The sequence below is a fragment of the Ananas comosus genome, linkage group 22, assembly GCF_001540865.1.
Source record: "Ananas comosus cultivar F153 linkage group 22, ASM154086v1, whole genome shotgun sequence".
NCBI classification, from domain to species: domain Eukaryota; kingdom Viridiplantae; phylum Streptophyta; class Magnoliopsida; order Poales; family Bromeliaceae; genus Ananas; species Ananas comosus.
This window is the reverse complement of record NC_033642.1, coordinates 4,007,929-4,025,897: the sequence shown is the minus strand read 5'-3', so window position 1 is coordinate 4,025,897 and position 17,969 is coordinate 4,007,929. Positions and strand designations below refer to the sequence as shown.

At 38.6% G+C, this 17,969-nt stretch overlaps 1 protein-coding gene and 1 long non-coding RNA gene across 5 annotated transcripts in view; one reads left to right on the top strand and one right to left on the bottom strand.

Moving 5' to 3' along the window:
* LOC109727576 (SNARE-interacting protein KEULE-like) overlaps positions 1–5,244 on the top strand; it is a 110,946-nt gene extending 105,702 nt beyond the window's left edge. Inside the window, exons 16-22 of one of the 2 annotated variants that reach the window (XM_020257726.1) lie at positions 1,103–1,219; positions 1,303–1,380; positions 3,651–3,847; positions 3,955–4,045; positions 4,123–4,212; positions 4,627–4,720; positions 4,829–5,244. In XM_020257726.1, coding sequence (XP_020113315.1) covers positions 1,103–1,219; positions 1,303–1,380; positions 3,651–3,847; positions 3,955–4,045; positions 4,123–4,212; positions 4,627–4,680 — 627 coding nt within the window. In that variant the 3' untranslated portion in view covers positions 4,681–4,720; positions 4,829–5,244. The remainder of the gene's footprint in view (positions 1–1,102; positions 1,220–1,302; positions 1,381–3,650; positions 3,848–3,954; positions 4,046–4,122; positions 4,213–4,626; positions 4,721–4,828) is intronic. The other variant, XM_020257727.1, reaches the window with a different exon arrangement.
* LOC109727577 overlaps positions 1–17,899 on the bottom strand; it is a 21,964-nt gene extending 4,065 nt beyond the window's left edge. Inside the window, exons 1-4 of one of the 3 annotated variants that reach the window (XR_002220796.1) lie at positions 17,750–17,899; positions 17,179–17,281; positions 16,250–16,404; positions 5,007–5,064 (exon numbers count right to left, since the gene is read on the bottom strand). This is a non-coding gene — a long non-coding RNA (uncharacterized LOC109727577). Of the gene's footprint in view, positions 1–4,991; positions 5,065–15,261; positions 15,569–16,249; positions 16,405–17,178; positions 17,282–17,749 lie in introns of those variants that run through there. The other 2 variants (XR_002220795.1, XR_002220794.1) reach the window with 2 other exon arrangements.

Sequence of the window (17,969 nt, the reverse complement as noted above, 5' to 3'; positions counted from 1 at the left end):
CCCCCCCCTCACCCCCAGTCTCGCGGCGCACATATGCGTGCTGCACGAGACAACGCGGCATGCCGGTGCGTGCCGCGACACTTACCGGCGTGCAGCGCTTTCTTTTTTTTTTTTTTGGCTTTTTGGCTTTTTTTTTGGGTTTTTTCTTTTGTTTTTTGTTCTCTAGGATACAGAGCAACCCCCCCTCCCCCGGGCCACCTATATTACCTTTTTTTTTTCACTTTTCTCTTGTTTTTTGACATTGTGTTGTCTTTTTGTCAATTTTTTTTTTTTGCTTTTTGGCTAATGCTTTTTGGCTTTTTGCCTTTTTCGTTTGGCTTTTTCTTTTTTCTTTTGTTAAATTAAAAATTTATAATTTAATTTCTTATTTATCAATATAGAAGCAATTAAAGTATTTTATTGCTAAAGAAAATAAATATGTCATGCCATTATGTGTCAGCACATATATATTTTTTTGACCGGCACGCATCGGCAAAGCCTGACACACACCTTGCCGTACCGTGCTAGCAAATTTTTGGCACGTCCTCGTGCCACGTTACTTAAATCCTTGTGCTGAACTCCTAAACGAAATTAGATAGTGTTGCTATCGTAGCTTATTTCCCATGATGAGAGCATAACAAAATAAAGAACATACCCAGTTCTCAGTTCTGGAATGTTAGTGCTGCAAGCCTGGAACTGTCCTTTTCTTGTTTTGTGATGACTTGATAATGCAATTAGAGTGTAAAAAAAAGGGTGGATACAATGTAGGAAGCTGTGAATGGGAGCTAATAACAATTTAGATATGGCTAAAACAGGACTATGGCCTGTAGAACTATATGAAGGACTGTAAGGTAAAGTCATAAAGGCATGTATAGTATATGGCAAGACATAATCATCCACCAAATCCTTCAGCAGACCTGCTTTTCCTAATTGTAGATGATGATTGAGACATGGTTTAATTTGGTTTCAGCTTAAATGGAACATAGTTGACATTTTTTGCATGCTTTTAGATAAATATGGTCATCATTTGATTCAGGATTCAGATTGGATAGTGCTTGCCATTTCCATTTATGTATTTATAATATCGAAGGAAACAGGAATACCAAATCATCTTTCCTTTCAGCTGGCAAAGTTATCACCGGAGGATATGAAGACGGTAAGTAATTTGAAGTACTTGGGAGGATTAGATAGACAAAAGGAATCACGAGGTAGTTTCTCTCTCAAATTTGACACTCACAAGGTAAAAAAATCATCATTGTTTATTGATACGTGCTTTGATTCCATATTCTTCCACTGAACTAATTCTTATAACTGCTTTATCAGAAGAAAAATGCAGCGAGAAAAGAACGAAATGATGAGGAAGAAACATGGGCACTTTCTCGGTTTTATCCAATGATAGAGGTACATAATAGTTCAATTAGAGCTTGTTTGTATTGAGTTAATAAGGTAATTTTGTCCAGGTCATCCCATTTTATCACCTTCTTCCAAGGATTTTTTTTTTTTTTTTTTTTTTTTTTTTTTTCCCTTTGTGTGTTTCTCTTTCATGCATCGCGAGTTCTTATTTTTCTTAGCTTTCTCTATCATCTTTGTCCAAGGATTCTTCTTCCGGGCATTGAACAAAATAAAGTAATGCTTGCTTCTTTTTTTTTAGTTAGTCGCTTCTTCTTAAATAAACATGTTGCAGAATTATTTCTATCATCTACATACCTTGCAAAAATATTTTTTGTTACCTCAGCAATTAAGTGACAGAACTATAACTAACAAAAAATACACACTTCTATCAGGCCCATATGATAACTAATAAATGACTGATCACAGAAAACAGCAACAAAATTATTGTTGAGTGCAGTAATTGCAAAAACACATAAATGATGATGTGAAATTTGATGAATCTAGATTTATTCAATGAATAATTATTTTCTTTATCACTCCATGTTCAATATAGATCAAAAACAATGAAAGCAATTACTTTGATATATCTCTAATATTGCGTCATCGCTATGTTTTAATTTGATTTAGTTTTCATACCACAAAAACTCATATAGGTTTAATTTAGAACTTCTACAGTCATTTCTCATTAAGAATCTTAACTCATAAAGGAAAGTACCATGCGACCTCATCTTGAACATATTTTCATAAGTCCATACGTTGATGTATAAAAATTAGGGATTCCAAATTATTTCTCGTTCCCATCTGACCAACCAAATGAAGATCAGATAACCTCTTAATTGTCAATGCAAGTCAACTTTTCTTGAGTTAGTTGAGGTGATTGTGTCAAGCTACCGACCATAGGTTCCCATGTGGTTGACTGCTTTTGGTATTACGTAGTTTATTCATGCTGGCATCTTATCTCAATTATGGCTTTTGACTTCTACTCTAGACAAATCCAAATCAAAGTTGACTTACTACAGGGGTTTAGTCTATATGGACATATTTTTCCCGTATTGTAATGGATTCTGCGAAGAGATTAAGAAGTAATGTTCTACTTTTTCCATTTCCCTCAAGGAGAATTGGGTGCTCTCCCTTGAAGTGAAGTGTGTGTTCAAAGAAGAAATTTCTAATTTATTGGTATTAAAGTAACTTTTGAGATTGTTGAGGCCCTTGGAGATGAAGATGACCCATTTTCAGATCATCTCCCTTGTGATTCTATATTTGTGCAGCAACCAGCGTAGGACGATTAGTCTTTCTTGCAACAATTAACTTAACGACAACTGGTATGTTGATTGATCTACTGTCAAATTGGTTGTCCCGTATCTTCCTCCAATTAGGAATTCAGATCCAAAATGGTCTTTTGTTGCAGTCTTGCAGAAATTGCTGTGATATCTGCTAAATTCTAGATTGAGATGAGCCATGACTGTAGAAAAATTATGTAAGTAATAGCAGTAGGGCATTGTGAAGTGAATGAGGCTGTACTGTGGGTCAGTTTCAGGGTGGGCACAGAGAGACCACAAGAATGATACGGCAGAAGAAAATCTACAACTTGAAGAGGTCGTTTTATTAATTTACTTCTTTCCTAGCTCTGTGGAGTTGGATCCCTCTTCTAATGCTACTAAAATATTTTCCCACCTCGGATTCTTACGCACTACTGACATGACCACCTAACTTGAATTCAAGTCGACTTCTTCGTTATGACTCTTTTGCAGCAATCTATCCAAATATTGTTCCATGTACTAATTAGAAGGAATGTACACGAAGATAAGCAGGGTACTTTTCTAAAAATCCCTAAGAATCAAACTTGGATCTAACCATAAATAACCAGTCGAATCATTAAGTGGCCTTTAATGACCCAGTTGTATCCAAGTTGACTCATTATATGCTCAATATGATGCACTTCCGAAACAAAATAAAACAAATTCAAGAGGTGTTATCTAACTCTTTGAGAGGAGTTAGCAAAGCCCCTTTGTATTTTTCAAGACCCCTTTTTAGGAGATAAAGCCTTGAACATTTAGAACACTCCTAACTGAACCTTTAATTAAATTTAATTGCACTCAACTTGGCTCATCATGGGCTCAACTTGATACCCTTACAAAGGAAACCAATTTAAATCATAAATATTAGTGAATCCTATATTCAACTGAATTATTTGACCGAAACTTTCTATGTCAGGTGTGTTACTTATTTGTTTGCATAAGCTCTTAATGTTGCTCAGAACGTTATTTCCTGTTTTATAGGAGCTGATTGGGAAACTAAGCAAAGGCGAACTACCGCAAGATGGGTACCCATGTATGAATGAGCCAAGTCCAACTGTTCATGGGTCGTCACAGAGTGCATCAGTCCGGACAACTCAAGGTCAGCCTGCACACTCAATGAGATCCAGGAGGACTCCAACATGGGCTAAGAGTCGCAACTCAGATGATGGTTATTCAAGGTATCTGAAGGTTTTATCCTCAAAGTGAAACTTGTTGAAAAGCATCTAAAGTTTCAGCTCATATATAATTTGCTTGATGGATGTACTTGGCCGTTGGACTTCCACAGTGATTCGGTATTAAGACATGCATCTAGTGACTTTAAGAGAATGGGGCAGCGTATTTTTATCTTTATGATTGGAGGAGCTACTAGATCTGAGGTAGATTCTTCTTGCAAATTGTTCATATAGTTTATTCAAGTTTTCGTACAAACTTATTATTCAAATGCTCTGATTAGTTACGCGTGGTACACAAGCTCACTTCGAAACTTAAGAGGGAAGTTATCCTTGGATCTTCTAGTCTAGATGATCCTCCTCAATTTATCACGGTGAGTTGAGTGGTCATTAATGAATATCCCGATTTCATATTTTAAAGGTAATATCGCAAGCAATGTGTTTTACATGATTTGTCTTTGTTTCTGGCATAATAGCTTAGTGAGACAGAGAGATAACTGTTGTCATTTATATCAATTTCTTTTGTTATCTTTTACATCTTGAGAAAACCATCCACTATCCTTACTCCTTCAGAAATTACGTATTCGCGAACTTCGATAATACCTTCATTGATGCCTTTTGTAATGGAGCAGTTAGCTAGTTTTTGTTCTTTGCATATTAATCTACTTGAGTACAGTATTTTACCGATTTTTTGTGTTCTGTATGGCCAAAAAGTCAAGTCGATATTACCAAGTGAACTCACGAGTTGAACGTTTGACTGAAAACATACTTTGACTGCTTAACTGCAGAAATTGAAGATGTTGACTGCTCAAGACGTTTCAGTTGATAGACTTCATATTTAACTTTGAACCACGAACAAGCGTGCAACCACACCTATTGCAGGTTAGTCTTTTTGTACTCTCCCTTCTGTCTTCTTTTTTGTGTTTCTTCATTTATTCTCCTTCGTTTTTGGGTTTTAATGCTGCTTGACCAAATTCTATACTTTTGTAGGAAATCAGAATTTCTAGATCTACTACAAAATTCGAGTATCCTTCCTCTGCCATCTAGTTGTGTGATGTCACAGAATTCTAAATATTGCCGACGGCATATGCATTACTTGGACCCCTTTTTCTTCTTCGTTACCTGCCTTGTTTGGGTAAAATGATGGTAATTGAAGTAGTGAGTTTACCATATAATGTTCATTAAATGTGTTCACCGTGGGCATTTGTTATGTAGCTTGTGAGTAGCTGTATCGAATAACAAAAAGTAAATCAGTCATCATGATAGCTTATCTGCGAAAAAAGAAAGAATGTTTCAAAATGCAAATATGATACAAGTTGCCTTGTTCAACCAAGATGTAACTAGCAGGTACCTTGATATTATTATCAAATACAGTAATTTATGGGATGTTATCAATTAAACATTGCAAATGAAAAAGGTGTACGTAAAGACAGACAGCAAAAGGAGCACCCCATCTAGGTTTTGTATTGATATATAAACAAAATACAAGGGAGTCATCCGCTGCTCATGTGATGACTAGACATGAATATATATTTACAACCTAAGGCTTCGTTTCGTTGGGGGATATCCTTGAAACAAGGGAGATATAGCCCCCGAGTTTGCCTAAATTCAAAAAGAAATTGATGGAACCACTAGTTAGTTCCCATCTTGATGGGTTGTTCAAGAACAACCCATTAAAATAGCTCTTTCTATCCCGTGGAACAACTTTGTCATTCCTCGTTATACACACACGCGCACACACATATATTTGTAATGTACCATTATTACTATTATTATTATATTATTATTGTTATAAAATATATTATGTAATTTAATCTATATTAATGTGAAAATTTATTATTATGTTATTTATCCATTATTATAAGATAATATTATCATATTACATTATGCATTAAATTGATAGTTTATGAAAGTTATATTTTATAGTAAATTTTAGTGTATGTTTATTTAGTATCAACTAATTGTAACATGAATTATATGATGTTATACTATATATATATATATATATATATATATATAATATATATATATATATATATATATATATATGGGCCCTTCGTACTCATAAGTTGTTTTCGATGATAGGGCTTCCGAATTGACGATCCATTCCGTTAAATATGACCTAGAGTATTTGAAACTTCTAAAAAAAAATTTCGTAATTTTTCGAAATCATAATAAAGTTCATCAAACGGGGATAAAATGTACGGTCAAAATCGAACGACGTCCTAAAAATAGACGATCAGATTTTTCAATTTAAGATCGGAGTTATTGATCTTTATCTAGATAGTGAATAGAATTTTCTATCAAAAATTCAACCTATTCTAATTTTTTTACACCATTAAATTAGTAAGTATCCCATACCGGCCGTTAAAAATTGTCAATTTTGTGAGTTTTCGATCGTAAGGTAAATGATGTTGAAAATTTATGAAATTTGATATCTAAAAGTTTTATATGCTCTAGATAATATTTAACGGTATGGATCGTCGATTCGGAAGTTCTATCATCGAAAATAACTTATGAGTACGAGGACGATTGTATTCATAAGAGTATAGTAGCCGGACTCTATATATATATATATATATATATATAGAGAGAGAGAGAGAGAGAGAGAGAGAGAGAGAGAGAGAGAGAGAGAGATGGGCTGGAATACTATTAATAACAAAAGGCTCTTTGGGTGAGAAATTGTAGAGTTTGGATGATATTAGTCCCTTAGGGTTGAGTGGTCCCTACTGGGTTATAATATTTAATCCAATGGTTAGAAATGATGAAAAAATTAATCCAAAGGCTAAAAACTTAATAGCAAAAAGAGTTTTTTGCTATCGATAGTATTCTAGCGCAACTCTCTCCCTCTCTATCTCTCTCTCTCTCTCTCTCTCTCTCTCTCTATATATATATATATATATATATATATTATTTTTGTTATAGATAATATTATATTAAAAAATAATTTTATATCAAGTAACTTACACTATATTAGATTATATATAAAAGTTTGAATTTTTAATATATTTGTGAGGATTGAGATTTTTTCCTATATAATTTGACATCTTTTAAATGTTACCCTGTGTAATTTAATTTTAAAAACGCCCGCCAAATTTCAATGAAAAATAATTTAAAATAAGATTTTATGCGGTTATTACTTTTCACTTAAAGTGAATAGTAACTCGTAATTCTGGGAGAGGCCATTGAGTGTAGATGGCTCTTTTCGCATACTGGACTCCGTTTTGAATGATCCAATAGCTTATTTTCGATGGTCCGACTGTGTCGGATCCAATGGCGCTAACGGATTTTTGTCTGATACACAGTTTTCGAGAAATATGGCTTTTATTGCAAATAGGGCAATATTTACTTGTGTTTCTGCTTTTTAAACACAACCGATGCTTTGATTTGTGAGAAAACCCTCGGGCGGGACTGCCCCGCAAGAGAGTTTTTAAAGAGGGAGTTGGGCCACAAAATTCATGATTGGGGGGATTTGGGGTTAATTTGTCATGTAATAATACATATACTTGAGGATTAGGGATTCATTAACCCTAACCCTAACCCTAGCCTCCTTTCCCACTCTCTGCTGGTCCTCTTGAGAGGTGCTGCCTCGCCGTCGCCGAGNGTAATAATACATATACTTGAGGATTAGGCTTTCATTAACCCTAACCCTAACCCTAGCCTCCTTTCCTACTCTCTGCTGGTCCTCTTGAGAGGTGCTGCCCCGTCGTCGCCGAGCTAGCAGCCGGAAAAGCCACCATTTCTCCTCTCGCTCCCTCTCTCTCTTTCTCTCTCTTCATTATTGGAATGTGGGTAGGGGTGATTCAAACCTTCTGTTTCTATGCCGCCGCCGATAGTGACTGCCGCTGTCGTCTTCTGCGGACACCGGCGACTGTCCTCGACCCTTCCTCGGTGCCGCCGTGCTCTTTGGAGCTGTCGCAGCCAAGGTATAGGCAGCAGACCTCGTGCAGCCACGAGACGCCACCCAGCCGTCGCCGCTGTGCCGCCACCGGCCATCGTCATCCGTCCCTGGGAGCCCACCGGCGCCGCCCCAAGCGCCCCCGAGCCACCGCGGCAGTGCGGGGCTCTACCCTAGCCGCAGATCTACATGGGAGCGCCGCAGTCGCGCCGTGTCGCCACTGCCTTCTGCCACCGACCAGGGCGGCTAATCACTTACCCTGGGTGCAGCAACCCTACCCTAGCCGAAGCCCGCCCTACCATGCCGCAGGCCGTCAGATTCAAGGTGCCTTAGCTCAGCCCAAGCACTCACCCGACATTACTTTGGGGCGGATCTTTGTTTCCAACCACCTAAGACCTCGGCGAGTCTCTGAAGTGTGAGCACCGCACTCTTGGGACCCTGTGGAGTGCAGTGCTCACCTTCTCTGCAATCGATGAAGTGTCCGTGTGCGCGAAGGCCGTGGCCGCTTCCGAGATCAAGTGATTGGAGGTTTTCTCACTGATTAGCGACCTTCCAGCCACCATTTTTGCTCCAGACAGCGAGCACGAGCATCAGCACGTTGAGACGAATCAAATCGACTGATTGGTGGGTCCGTTGCGACACAGATCGAGGAAATGAGCTCGAAACTCGTGTTTATGTTTTAATTGTATAGTATTTAGTGCCATAATAGGGTTTGTGGCATGTTTTATGCATTGGGGACGCCGTATACTACCCTGAATAGCATGAAGTCACTGTTAACAACCTCTTGACTGGTTGTCAAAGGTTTGGGAGCCGTTGCGGAGTTGAAAGCATATCCCACGGTGTCGTTCGATGAAAATTTCGTCGATCGAATGCGAATTAATCGGTGGGTTTTGGTGCTCTAGCATCGTGGATGTCCCAAACAACATAGGTTTAGTTTTATAGCATTCGTACATGTTGTACGAAGCCCGAAGACACTTTGGTTCAAACCTCGCGACGTCCGGCATGCAAAACAGTGTCATATATGTGTTTAAGTATACTTTGTGGCCCTTTTTTTGCAAAACGACGTGTTGCTGCTTGTTGCAGTGGTAGGTGGGCGTTGCTTGCTGGTTAGGGACTCTATGATACAAAGCTCAGACCAGCAAGCAACCATTTATGGGTTCTGTTATTATTTGGCTTAGATTTATAGTTATCTAAATTGAGGGTAAATCCTAATCTAATTGGGATTAGATATTATTTAGATTTAATTTGGCATATATGGATTATAATTAGGAGTATAATTCCAATTGAATTAGAATTAGACTCTAGTTAGGAGACATGTATTATATATATATGCTACGGCCAAGTTAATGACGCCGCGACCAAGATTAGATGCCATGTGCTAATTATTCCTAGCTGCCGGGGCTTTAATTAAGCAATTCATGTTGGTCTTGTGGTCCGTACGGTCAGGAGCTGCGGCTAATTAGAAGCCATACTCTAATTAAGCCAAACTATGCATGTTTCGTACGGTCAAGGATCGGCGGCTACTTTAATTTAGCCATACGTCGTACGGGTGAGAGAGAAGCCAATTTTGGGGTTGCTTGTTGCGGCGTTTCGATCTAATTAAGCTTTGGTTCTTTTGAGAGATCTTCTTTGTACTCCGCCTTTTCGACATTAATAAAGTATTTGCTCCGTCTTCGTCCGTGGACGTAGGTCGTTGGCTGAACCACGTAAATATCGGTGTGCTCTTTCCTCTTTTCTTTTCTTTTCGTTTCCTGCATTAAATTATTTTCTAGATCTATTTTTTGCCGTTCCAATTTTAACAAACTAGTATTAGAGACTTTCTATTCCCTTTGAGGATTAAGATGACGACGAAGTTCGAGATTCAGAAATTTGACAGGACAAACAGTTTCGCATTATGGCAAGTTAAGATGCGTGCTGTATTGACGCAGTAAGGATTGCAGAAGGCACTGTTAGGAAAAGAAAAGATGTTCGATTCTTTGACGCCGGAGCAAAAGGAGGAAATTGATGACAAAGCTCTTACGGCAATACAATTATATTTATCCAATGAGGTATTGCACGAGGTCTTGGATGAAAAGACCGTTGCAGGGCTTTGACTTAAATTGGAGTCTCTCTACATGACGAAGTCTCTCACCAACAAATTATATTTGAAGCAACGTCTCTTCATGTTGCGCATGGCGGAAGGTACCTCTATTAAGTCGCATTTAGATGAATTTAATTTTACTATTATGGATCTCCGCTCGATAGATGTCAAAATCGAGGAGAAAGATGAAGCCTTTTTATTATTATGTTCTCTACCGTCCTCTTATAAGAATTTTCGTGAGATCTTCTTGTTTGGATGAGATACTCTATATCTCGATAATGTTAAATCCTCTTTACTTTCAAAAAAGAAAATTGACATAGAGATAAGCAACGAGACAGGTGGAGCTTCAGGACAAGATTTGGTCGCTAGAGGGAGGTCTCGGGAAAAGGGTTCCGGTAATAGAGGTACATCTAGATCAAAGTCAAAGCACAAGAATCTAATTTGTATTTATTGTAAGAAGAAAGGTCATATAAAAGCTGATTGTTTCAAGTTGAAAAATAAAGAGCAGCGGAAGAATAACGGTAATAAAAATCAAGGTCAGAAAAACACCAATACTGAAGCAGAAGCAAGTGTTGCAGTAGGGGAATCAAATAAAAATGATATCGTCTTCACAGTTACGGATAAGACACATAGACAGGATGAGTGGCTTATGGATTTCGCATGTTACTTCCATATCTGTACGCATAGAGAATGGTTCTCGACGTACAAGCCTATTGAAGGTGGAGATGTATTGATGGGAAATCACTCTAAGTGTACAGTTATTGGAATTGGCACCGTTCGGGTACGGATATTCGATGGAGTAGTGAGGACTATATCTGAGGTTCAGCATGTTCTGGATATGAGAAAAAATCTGATCTCATTGGGCACACTTGATACTAAAGGCTTTAAGTATTCTTCAGCTGATGGATTAATGAAGGTCGCTAAAGGGAATCTTGTAGTGATGAAGGCCAAGTTGTTCGACATGTTATATATTCTACAGGGTTCCACTGTGACAGGTTCAGCAGCGGTGACTTCTTCCTCGATGCCAGATTCTGATAGCACCAAATTATGACATATGCGACTAGGTCATATGAGTAAATATGGTATGATGAAGTTGGACAAGAGAGGTCTACTTGGTAGTCAGAGTTTGGAAAATTAGATTTCTGCGAGCATTGTGTTCTTGGCAAACAAAAGAGAGTCAGCTTTAAGGCTACAGTTCACCAAACAAAAGGTACTCTGGACTATATTCATTCTGATCTTTGGGGACCTTCTCGTACTCCTACTCATGGTGGTGCTAGATATATGTTGACTTTTATTAATGACTATTCTCATAAAGTGTGGACTTTCTTTCTGAAAAGTAAGGATGATGTGTTCAATTATTTCAAACAGTGGAAGGTCATGATTGAGAAGCAAACTGAAAAGAAGATTAAAAGATTAAGGACCGACAATGGTTTGGAATTTTGTTCGTCGGAGTTTGAAGAATTCTGCAAGAAGGAAAGGATCGTTCGACATAAGACCGTTAGGCATACTCCACAGTAGAACGGGGTGGCCGAACGGATGAATAGAACTTTTTTGGAGAGAGCTCGTTGTATGCTCTCTAATACTGGCTTAGCTAAGAGTTTCTCGGCAGAGGCGATCTCTACGGCATGCTATTTGGTGATTCGATCTCCACATTCAGCACTTGATTGCAAAACTCCGGAGGAGGTATGGTCTGGCAGCCCTTCTGATTATTCTAATTTGCGAGTATTTGGTTGTCCTGCTTATGTTCATGTCAATGAAGGCAAGTTAGAACCTAGGGCTAAAAAGTGCATTTTTATTGGTTATGCATCGGGGGTTAAGCGATATAGATTGTGGTGTCCTGAATCGTCTAAATTAATTATTAGTAGGGATGTCACATTTGATGAATCTGCTTTGTTATATCCTAACCGTAATTCTTCTGATGAGACCCCGAGTGCTAGCAAGCAGGTGGAGGTAGAGACCGGTGGTATAGTTCAGTCAGAGAATTCTTCTCAGTTAGAACAAGTTCAGTTGGCAGACACCTCAGTAACTGAAACCCCACAAGTTGACAGGCAGAGCATTGCTACAGGCAGAGCAAGGAGACAGATTAAACCACCGCAGAGATACGGTTATGAAGATATGGTTGCTTACGCTCTTTCAGTGGCACAAGATGCAGAAGAAGAAGGTGAACCTTCCACATATAATAAAGCTATTTCTGGTATCAGTTCTGCAGCGTGGTTGGTGACGATGAATGAGGAGATGGAGTCTCTCAATAAGAATCGCACATGGGAGTTGGTAAAACCACCTATAGGCAAAAAAATTGTCGGCTACAAGTGGGTCTTCAAGAAAAAGGACGGAATCCCCGGCGTGGAAGATACAAGGTATAAAGCTCGTTTAGTTGCTAAGGGCTACAGTCAGGTAGAAGGTGTTGACTTTAATGATATTTTCTTACCCGTCGTGAAGCATACTTCTATTCGTGTTTTTTTATCATTAATAGCCATGAATGACTTGTATCTTCAGCAGCTTGATATTATTATTATTATTATTTTTTTTTGAGAGATAGGTAGCACGCTACCCGCTTCGTTTATTTCATTTAGAAATAAACTTAGCTGAAAATGTGAATCAACTAGGATTCGAACTCGGGTCTCGAATACCAACCACCAAATCCTTTGCCACTTGCTCTAGGGACAGTTGGTTCAGCAGCTTGATATTAAGACAGCTTTTCTGCATGGAGAACTTGAGGAGCAAATTTATATGAAACAAGCGGAGGGATTCATTATTGAAGGAAAGGAGGACCATATTTGCATGTTAAAGAAATCGCTTTATGGCTTAAAGCAGTCTCCTCGACAATGGTACAAGCGGTTTGACTCCATGACAGGTCACGGATATTCCAGAAGCAAGCGTGACAGTTGCGTGCACTTCAAAAAGCTTGATAAGGGATCTTTCATATATTTGTTACTCTATGTCGATGATATGTTAATTGCTTCCAGCGATATAGTTGAGATAAATAAATTGAAGAATTTACTAAAGGGTGGGTTTGAGATAAAAGATTTAGGTGCTGCTAAGAAAATTCTTTGTATGAAAATTAAGAGGGACAACAAGTCAGGACTACTGCATTTGACACAGGAGAAATACATAGAGAAGATTTTAAAGCGTTTCGGGATGACAGACGCAAAACCGGTGAGCACTCCTTTTGCGGCGCATTTCAGACTTTCTGCCGAGTTATCACTGCAGTCCGATGATGAGCGGGAGTACATGTCACATGTTTCCTATTCTAGTGCAGCCGGGAGCATCATGTACGCCATGGTTTGCACACGGCCGGACATCTCCTACGCAGTGAACATGGTTAGCAAATATATGACCAATCCTGGTAAGGCTCATTGGCAGGCTGTTAAGTGGATTTTGAGATACTTACGAGGTACCACTAACACTTGTTTGGAGTTTGGGAGATGTAAGGATGGTGTGGTTGGATATGTTGATTCGGATTTTGCAGGTGATTTGGATAGGAGAAGATCACTTTCAGGTTATGTATTCTCTATTGGTGGATGTGCAGTTAGTTGGAAAGCTTCACTGCAACCTATTGTCGCCTTGTCTACGACGAAGGTGGAATATATTGCTATGACAAAGGGTGTGAAGGAAGCTATGTGGTTAAGAGGCTTATTTGGAGAACTTATTTCTTGTTGGGATCCGACGATTGTTTATTCAGACAGTCAAATTGCAATTCATTTGTCTAAAGATCAGGTGTTTCATGAGAGGACAAAGCACATCGATGTAAAGTTTCACTTTGTTCGGGATGTGATTGGAAAACGCACGATGACTGTTAAGAAAATTGGTATTGAGGACAATCCGACGGATATGTTTACTAAGTCCCTTACTATTGCCAAGTTCAAACATTGTTTGGACTTGGTGGCAGTTAGCAGCATTTGAGGCCCTATGGGACGTTTGGAGAAGACGGAGCACGGAACGTTAAGAAGCATTGAGACGAATTAAATTCAAGGTGGAGTTTTGAGGCGATCTCGATATACCGGCTAAACTACAAATTAAACCAAGGTGGAGATTGTTATTATTTGGTTTAGATTTGTAGTTATCTAAATTAAGGGTAAATCCTAATCTAATTAGGATTAGATATTATTTAGATTTAATTTGGCATATATGGATTATAATTAGAAGTATAATTCCAATTGAATTAGAATTAGACTCTAGTTAGGAGACATGTATTATATATACACGCTACGGCCAAGTTAATGACGCCGCGACCAAGATTAGATGCCATGTGCTAATTACTCCTAGCTGCCGGGGCTTTAATTAAGCAATCCATGTTGGTCTTGTGGTCCGTACGGTCAGGAGTTGCGGCAAATTAGAAGCCATACTCTAATTAAGCCAAGCTATGCACGTTTCGTACGGTCAAGGATCCGCAGCTACTTTAATTTAGCCATGCATCGTACGGGTGAGAGAGAAGCCAATTTTGGAGTTGCTTGTTGCGGCGTTTCGATCTAATTAAGCTTTGGTTCTTTTGAGAGATTTTCTTTGTACTCCGCCTTTTCGACATTAATAAAGTATTTGCTCCGTCTTCGCCCGTGGACGTAGGTCGTTGGCCGAACCACGTAAATATCGGTGTGCTCTTTTCTCTTATTTTTTCGTTTCCTGCACTAAATTATTTTCTAGATCTATTTTTCGCCATTCCGATTTTAACAGGTTTCGAAGCCAAAACGGTACTTTTTGGGAACCCGGTACGGCTAATTTTGGAGTTTTGCTCTCGAATCGGACTACTTATTGTGTGGCTGTCCCAATACTCAAAAGTGAGTCTCCTGGGATAGCATGGGATGGTTGGGAGCCGTTCGTTGTGCTTCGGGTTACTCCAGCGCCGAATTGGACCCCAAAATGCGAGTAAATGGGCGATTCGGGTATAGAATCACGAATTGTATGATGCAGCTGTTTGCTAGAGTGTTTGGGCCTCATGTATGAGTCACCCTCACCATCTCTTGTGTTAGGAGATAGTGGGAGGGTTGACGCTGGATTCTAGAGCCAAATTGGCATTTTTCGAAAACCCCAATGCAGGTTGATTAATGTTTAGATACTTTTTTGCGTCGTTTTTGTGTGTCGCTGCTAGGACACCCAAATAGGTGTGTCTCGAGGTAGCGGACAATGTTTGGTGAGTTTTGGTACACTCCAGGACACTTTACGGGTTTTACATAGAGTTCTGGTATGTTGCCGGGCATTCCCGACAGGTTCGAGATTCGGTAAAAGAACCGAATGCTCGGTTGGTTTTTGTCACGTCCCGCTATCGCCAATTTGGTCGATCCGGGCCCGTGCACAGAGGCCGAACGGACAGCACCTCCCCTGTCCGCCCAAGGCTCAACAATTACAATTACATGTATAAAGAAAGAAATAAGCCAGGATAACATTTCAGTATACATGGCTTGCACGAAGGCAAGCAACAGGCAGAAGTGAAAGTAAACTAACTAGATATGCATTCATTGTATCTTGCAAGCTCTAAACAAAATACAAAGCTGGATAACTACTACATTTAGTTATTTACATCATTTACATGCTCATTTATACATCATTTTACATGTTTTCCTTTTCATCATATATACCATGTGAAAGCCAAAAGGGTACACAGCTATACTCGGGAGTCCACTAACTAAGGTGCAACGCTCTTGCCACGATTCTCGACCGCTCCGCTCGCTCTAAGACTTGCATGGTTAGTGGTGTGAGAACTACTAAAAGTTTTCAGTGGATTTGGCCGCCGACCTCGCCGACTCACCCACTAGGTCTATTGAGGCATATGTAGGTAAGAAGAAAGAACAAATATTAACCAACTATATCATGTAACTACTACAATGTCTGTACAAAGCTGGAAAGAATGATACATTACATATGAAATTTATGCATGCATGCTACTAATAACTATTACCCAATCAATCTGGTTAACTCCTTGGTTAACCACAACTCACCAATTAAATCCCTTTTTGTCGGGCCCTAAGCTGCCTCCCGACGGGACCGTCTACTGGGAAGGCTTATACGATCAACCCAGTTGATGACACACTCCGGAGCTCATCGCCCAAGGAGGAGCGACCTTATCTCGAGCATTAGACTAATGTGAGTATGATCTAATCCTCACATAGAGGATTCAATAACTGACAATGCCACACTTTAAATTCTAACTAGCTCTTTATGCTAGTTTTATAATTCCAATCTCGATGCTAGCCAATTCTTCTAGTCATAATATCACCAAGTTTATTATTGTCATAGTCCATTACTAATTCACACATTCATAGATTTTTCTATGTTCACATATTCTTTACATCGGCATATGTTCAAATACTTATTTCATGACTACATAATGTCAACTACCCTATAATGTATGAATATAAGTCAATTCATATATAAATATGACCAATGAGGCGACATAGACATAATAAGGGATTCGAAGATTTCGGATAGCACCACCTACCTGTAGGGATGCCGAAAGGTTAGAACCAACGTCTCGGAGTATATAAACAACTAGCTCTCGCAACTCAATGCAAACGAGGCTAGAATGAAGCGTTTCCTAATTAGCGCGTCGTAGGTTCGTCGGAATACCAATTTAAGCTTTCGAGCACGTCAAACCTTCATTCATAGAGAAATAAAAGGGATTAAACTTTAGTCATATTCGCATTTTTACAAACTTTGCATTTCGACTCCAACTTGCATATATGTATATAATATCACGATATACATATACATAGTCTTTCTATTAACTTTCTTGGTAGCTCTACACTTTAGTAACCAAGAATATATCACTAATTCTCATTAGAGACAAGTAAACATCGACTTAACCAGGGTTTAGTGTGCTCTTATTTTAGATTTTATCCCCAACCACTATTCATAAGTATATATACATGTACATACATATATATATAATCATAGAAGTAGTTTTATAAAGTTCATAACACTTGAAAGTCTTAGCACTTTAAAAATCCCCCGTTTACTACTTTTCAGCAAAAAACATCTTTCAAACCAGGATTGAAGGTTAGTCCATCTCAGATTTTACTCCAATCAATCATTTATATGTACATATATATACATATATGCTGTTAACAAGGTTTCTTTAAACCTTTTCATGATATTAGGGGTGTTGATGCTCAAAACCTGTAGATTATTCCTTTTTAAAATGTAACTATACAACCTTTAAACCAGGAATTAACCTCAACATCTTTCAAATCTCACTTTCTAATAAACACTTACAAGTATATACATACATACATACACTTACATATATGCTGCCAGCAGCAATTTTCCTAAGTCTTATATGGTATTAGGAGTCCTAATACTCAAAATCTGCAATCTGAACTTCTTTACAAGTAACTAGCACCATCCTAATCCGTAAATACATCATCCTACCTCAATTCGGAGGCTTCACCAGCTGGTTTTCCCTTGCTCGGTAGCTCCAACAGCAAGAACTTCAATTCTGAAATTCTGCCTCACCACTTCCCCTTTGCAGCCACTACAAGCTTTTAAAATTAGTAATCATATTGCTTCTATATACTAATACAAGTTGCAAACACTTAAAAATCCTTCATTCCATATCTTTATACAACAATTAACCTTATTCTAATTCAGGAATTAAGATTAACTTATTCCAGGTTTCCCTCCTAACCATCCTGCACATATACATTTGTATGTACATACATACATCTATGCAGTTTTGTATAGCTTCAAGTGTTAATTCCAGCATTAACCACCTAGACCCCAAAATCCATAGCCCAAGCTTTCTTAGAATACTAACTCTTAAACCAGGGGTATTTACCCATCTTGCCTCAGATTTTATCCTAACTATTCATGAATATATGCATACATGCTGCCAACAAAATTTTCCTAAGCCTCTACAAGCTTTAGAAGTCAAGATATCCCAATTTTAACCTCTTACAAAGTGCCTAACATAAACCTTAACCCAAAGACATGATAACCCTACCTCAACTTCTTCTCCATAAGCAGATTTCCTGCAAAAAAGCCCTTCCTTCAGCTCAAAATAGCATCTCCATCAACTTCTCCTTCATCAATACCCTACGGTTTAGAGAGAGAGAGAAAAAAAGAAGAAAAGAAATGAAACAGATAAATACGAGGGACCCTGCATACGTATGCAGTTGGGGTTGAGCTGGGCTGTAGATAAGACCAGAAAACTGCAACTAAAC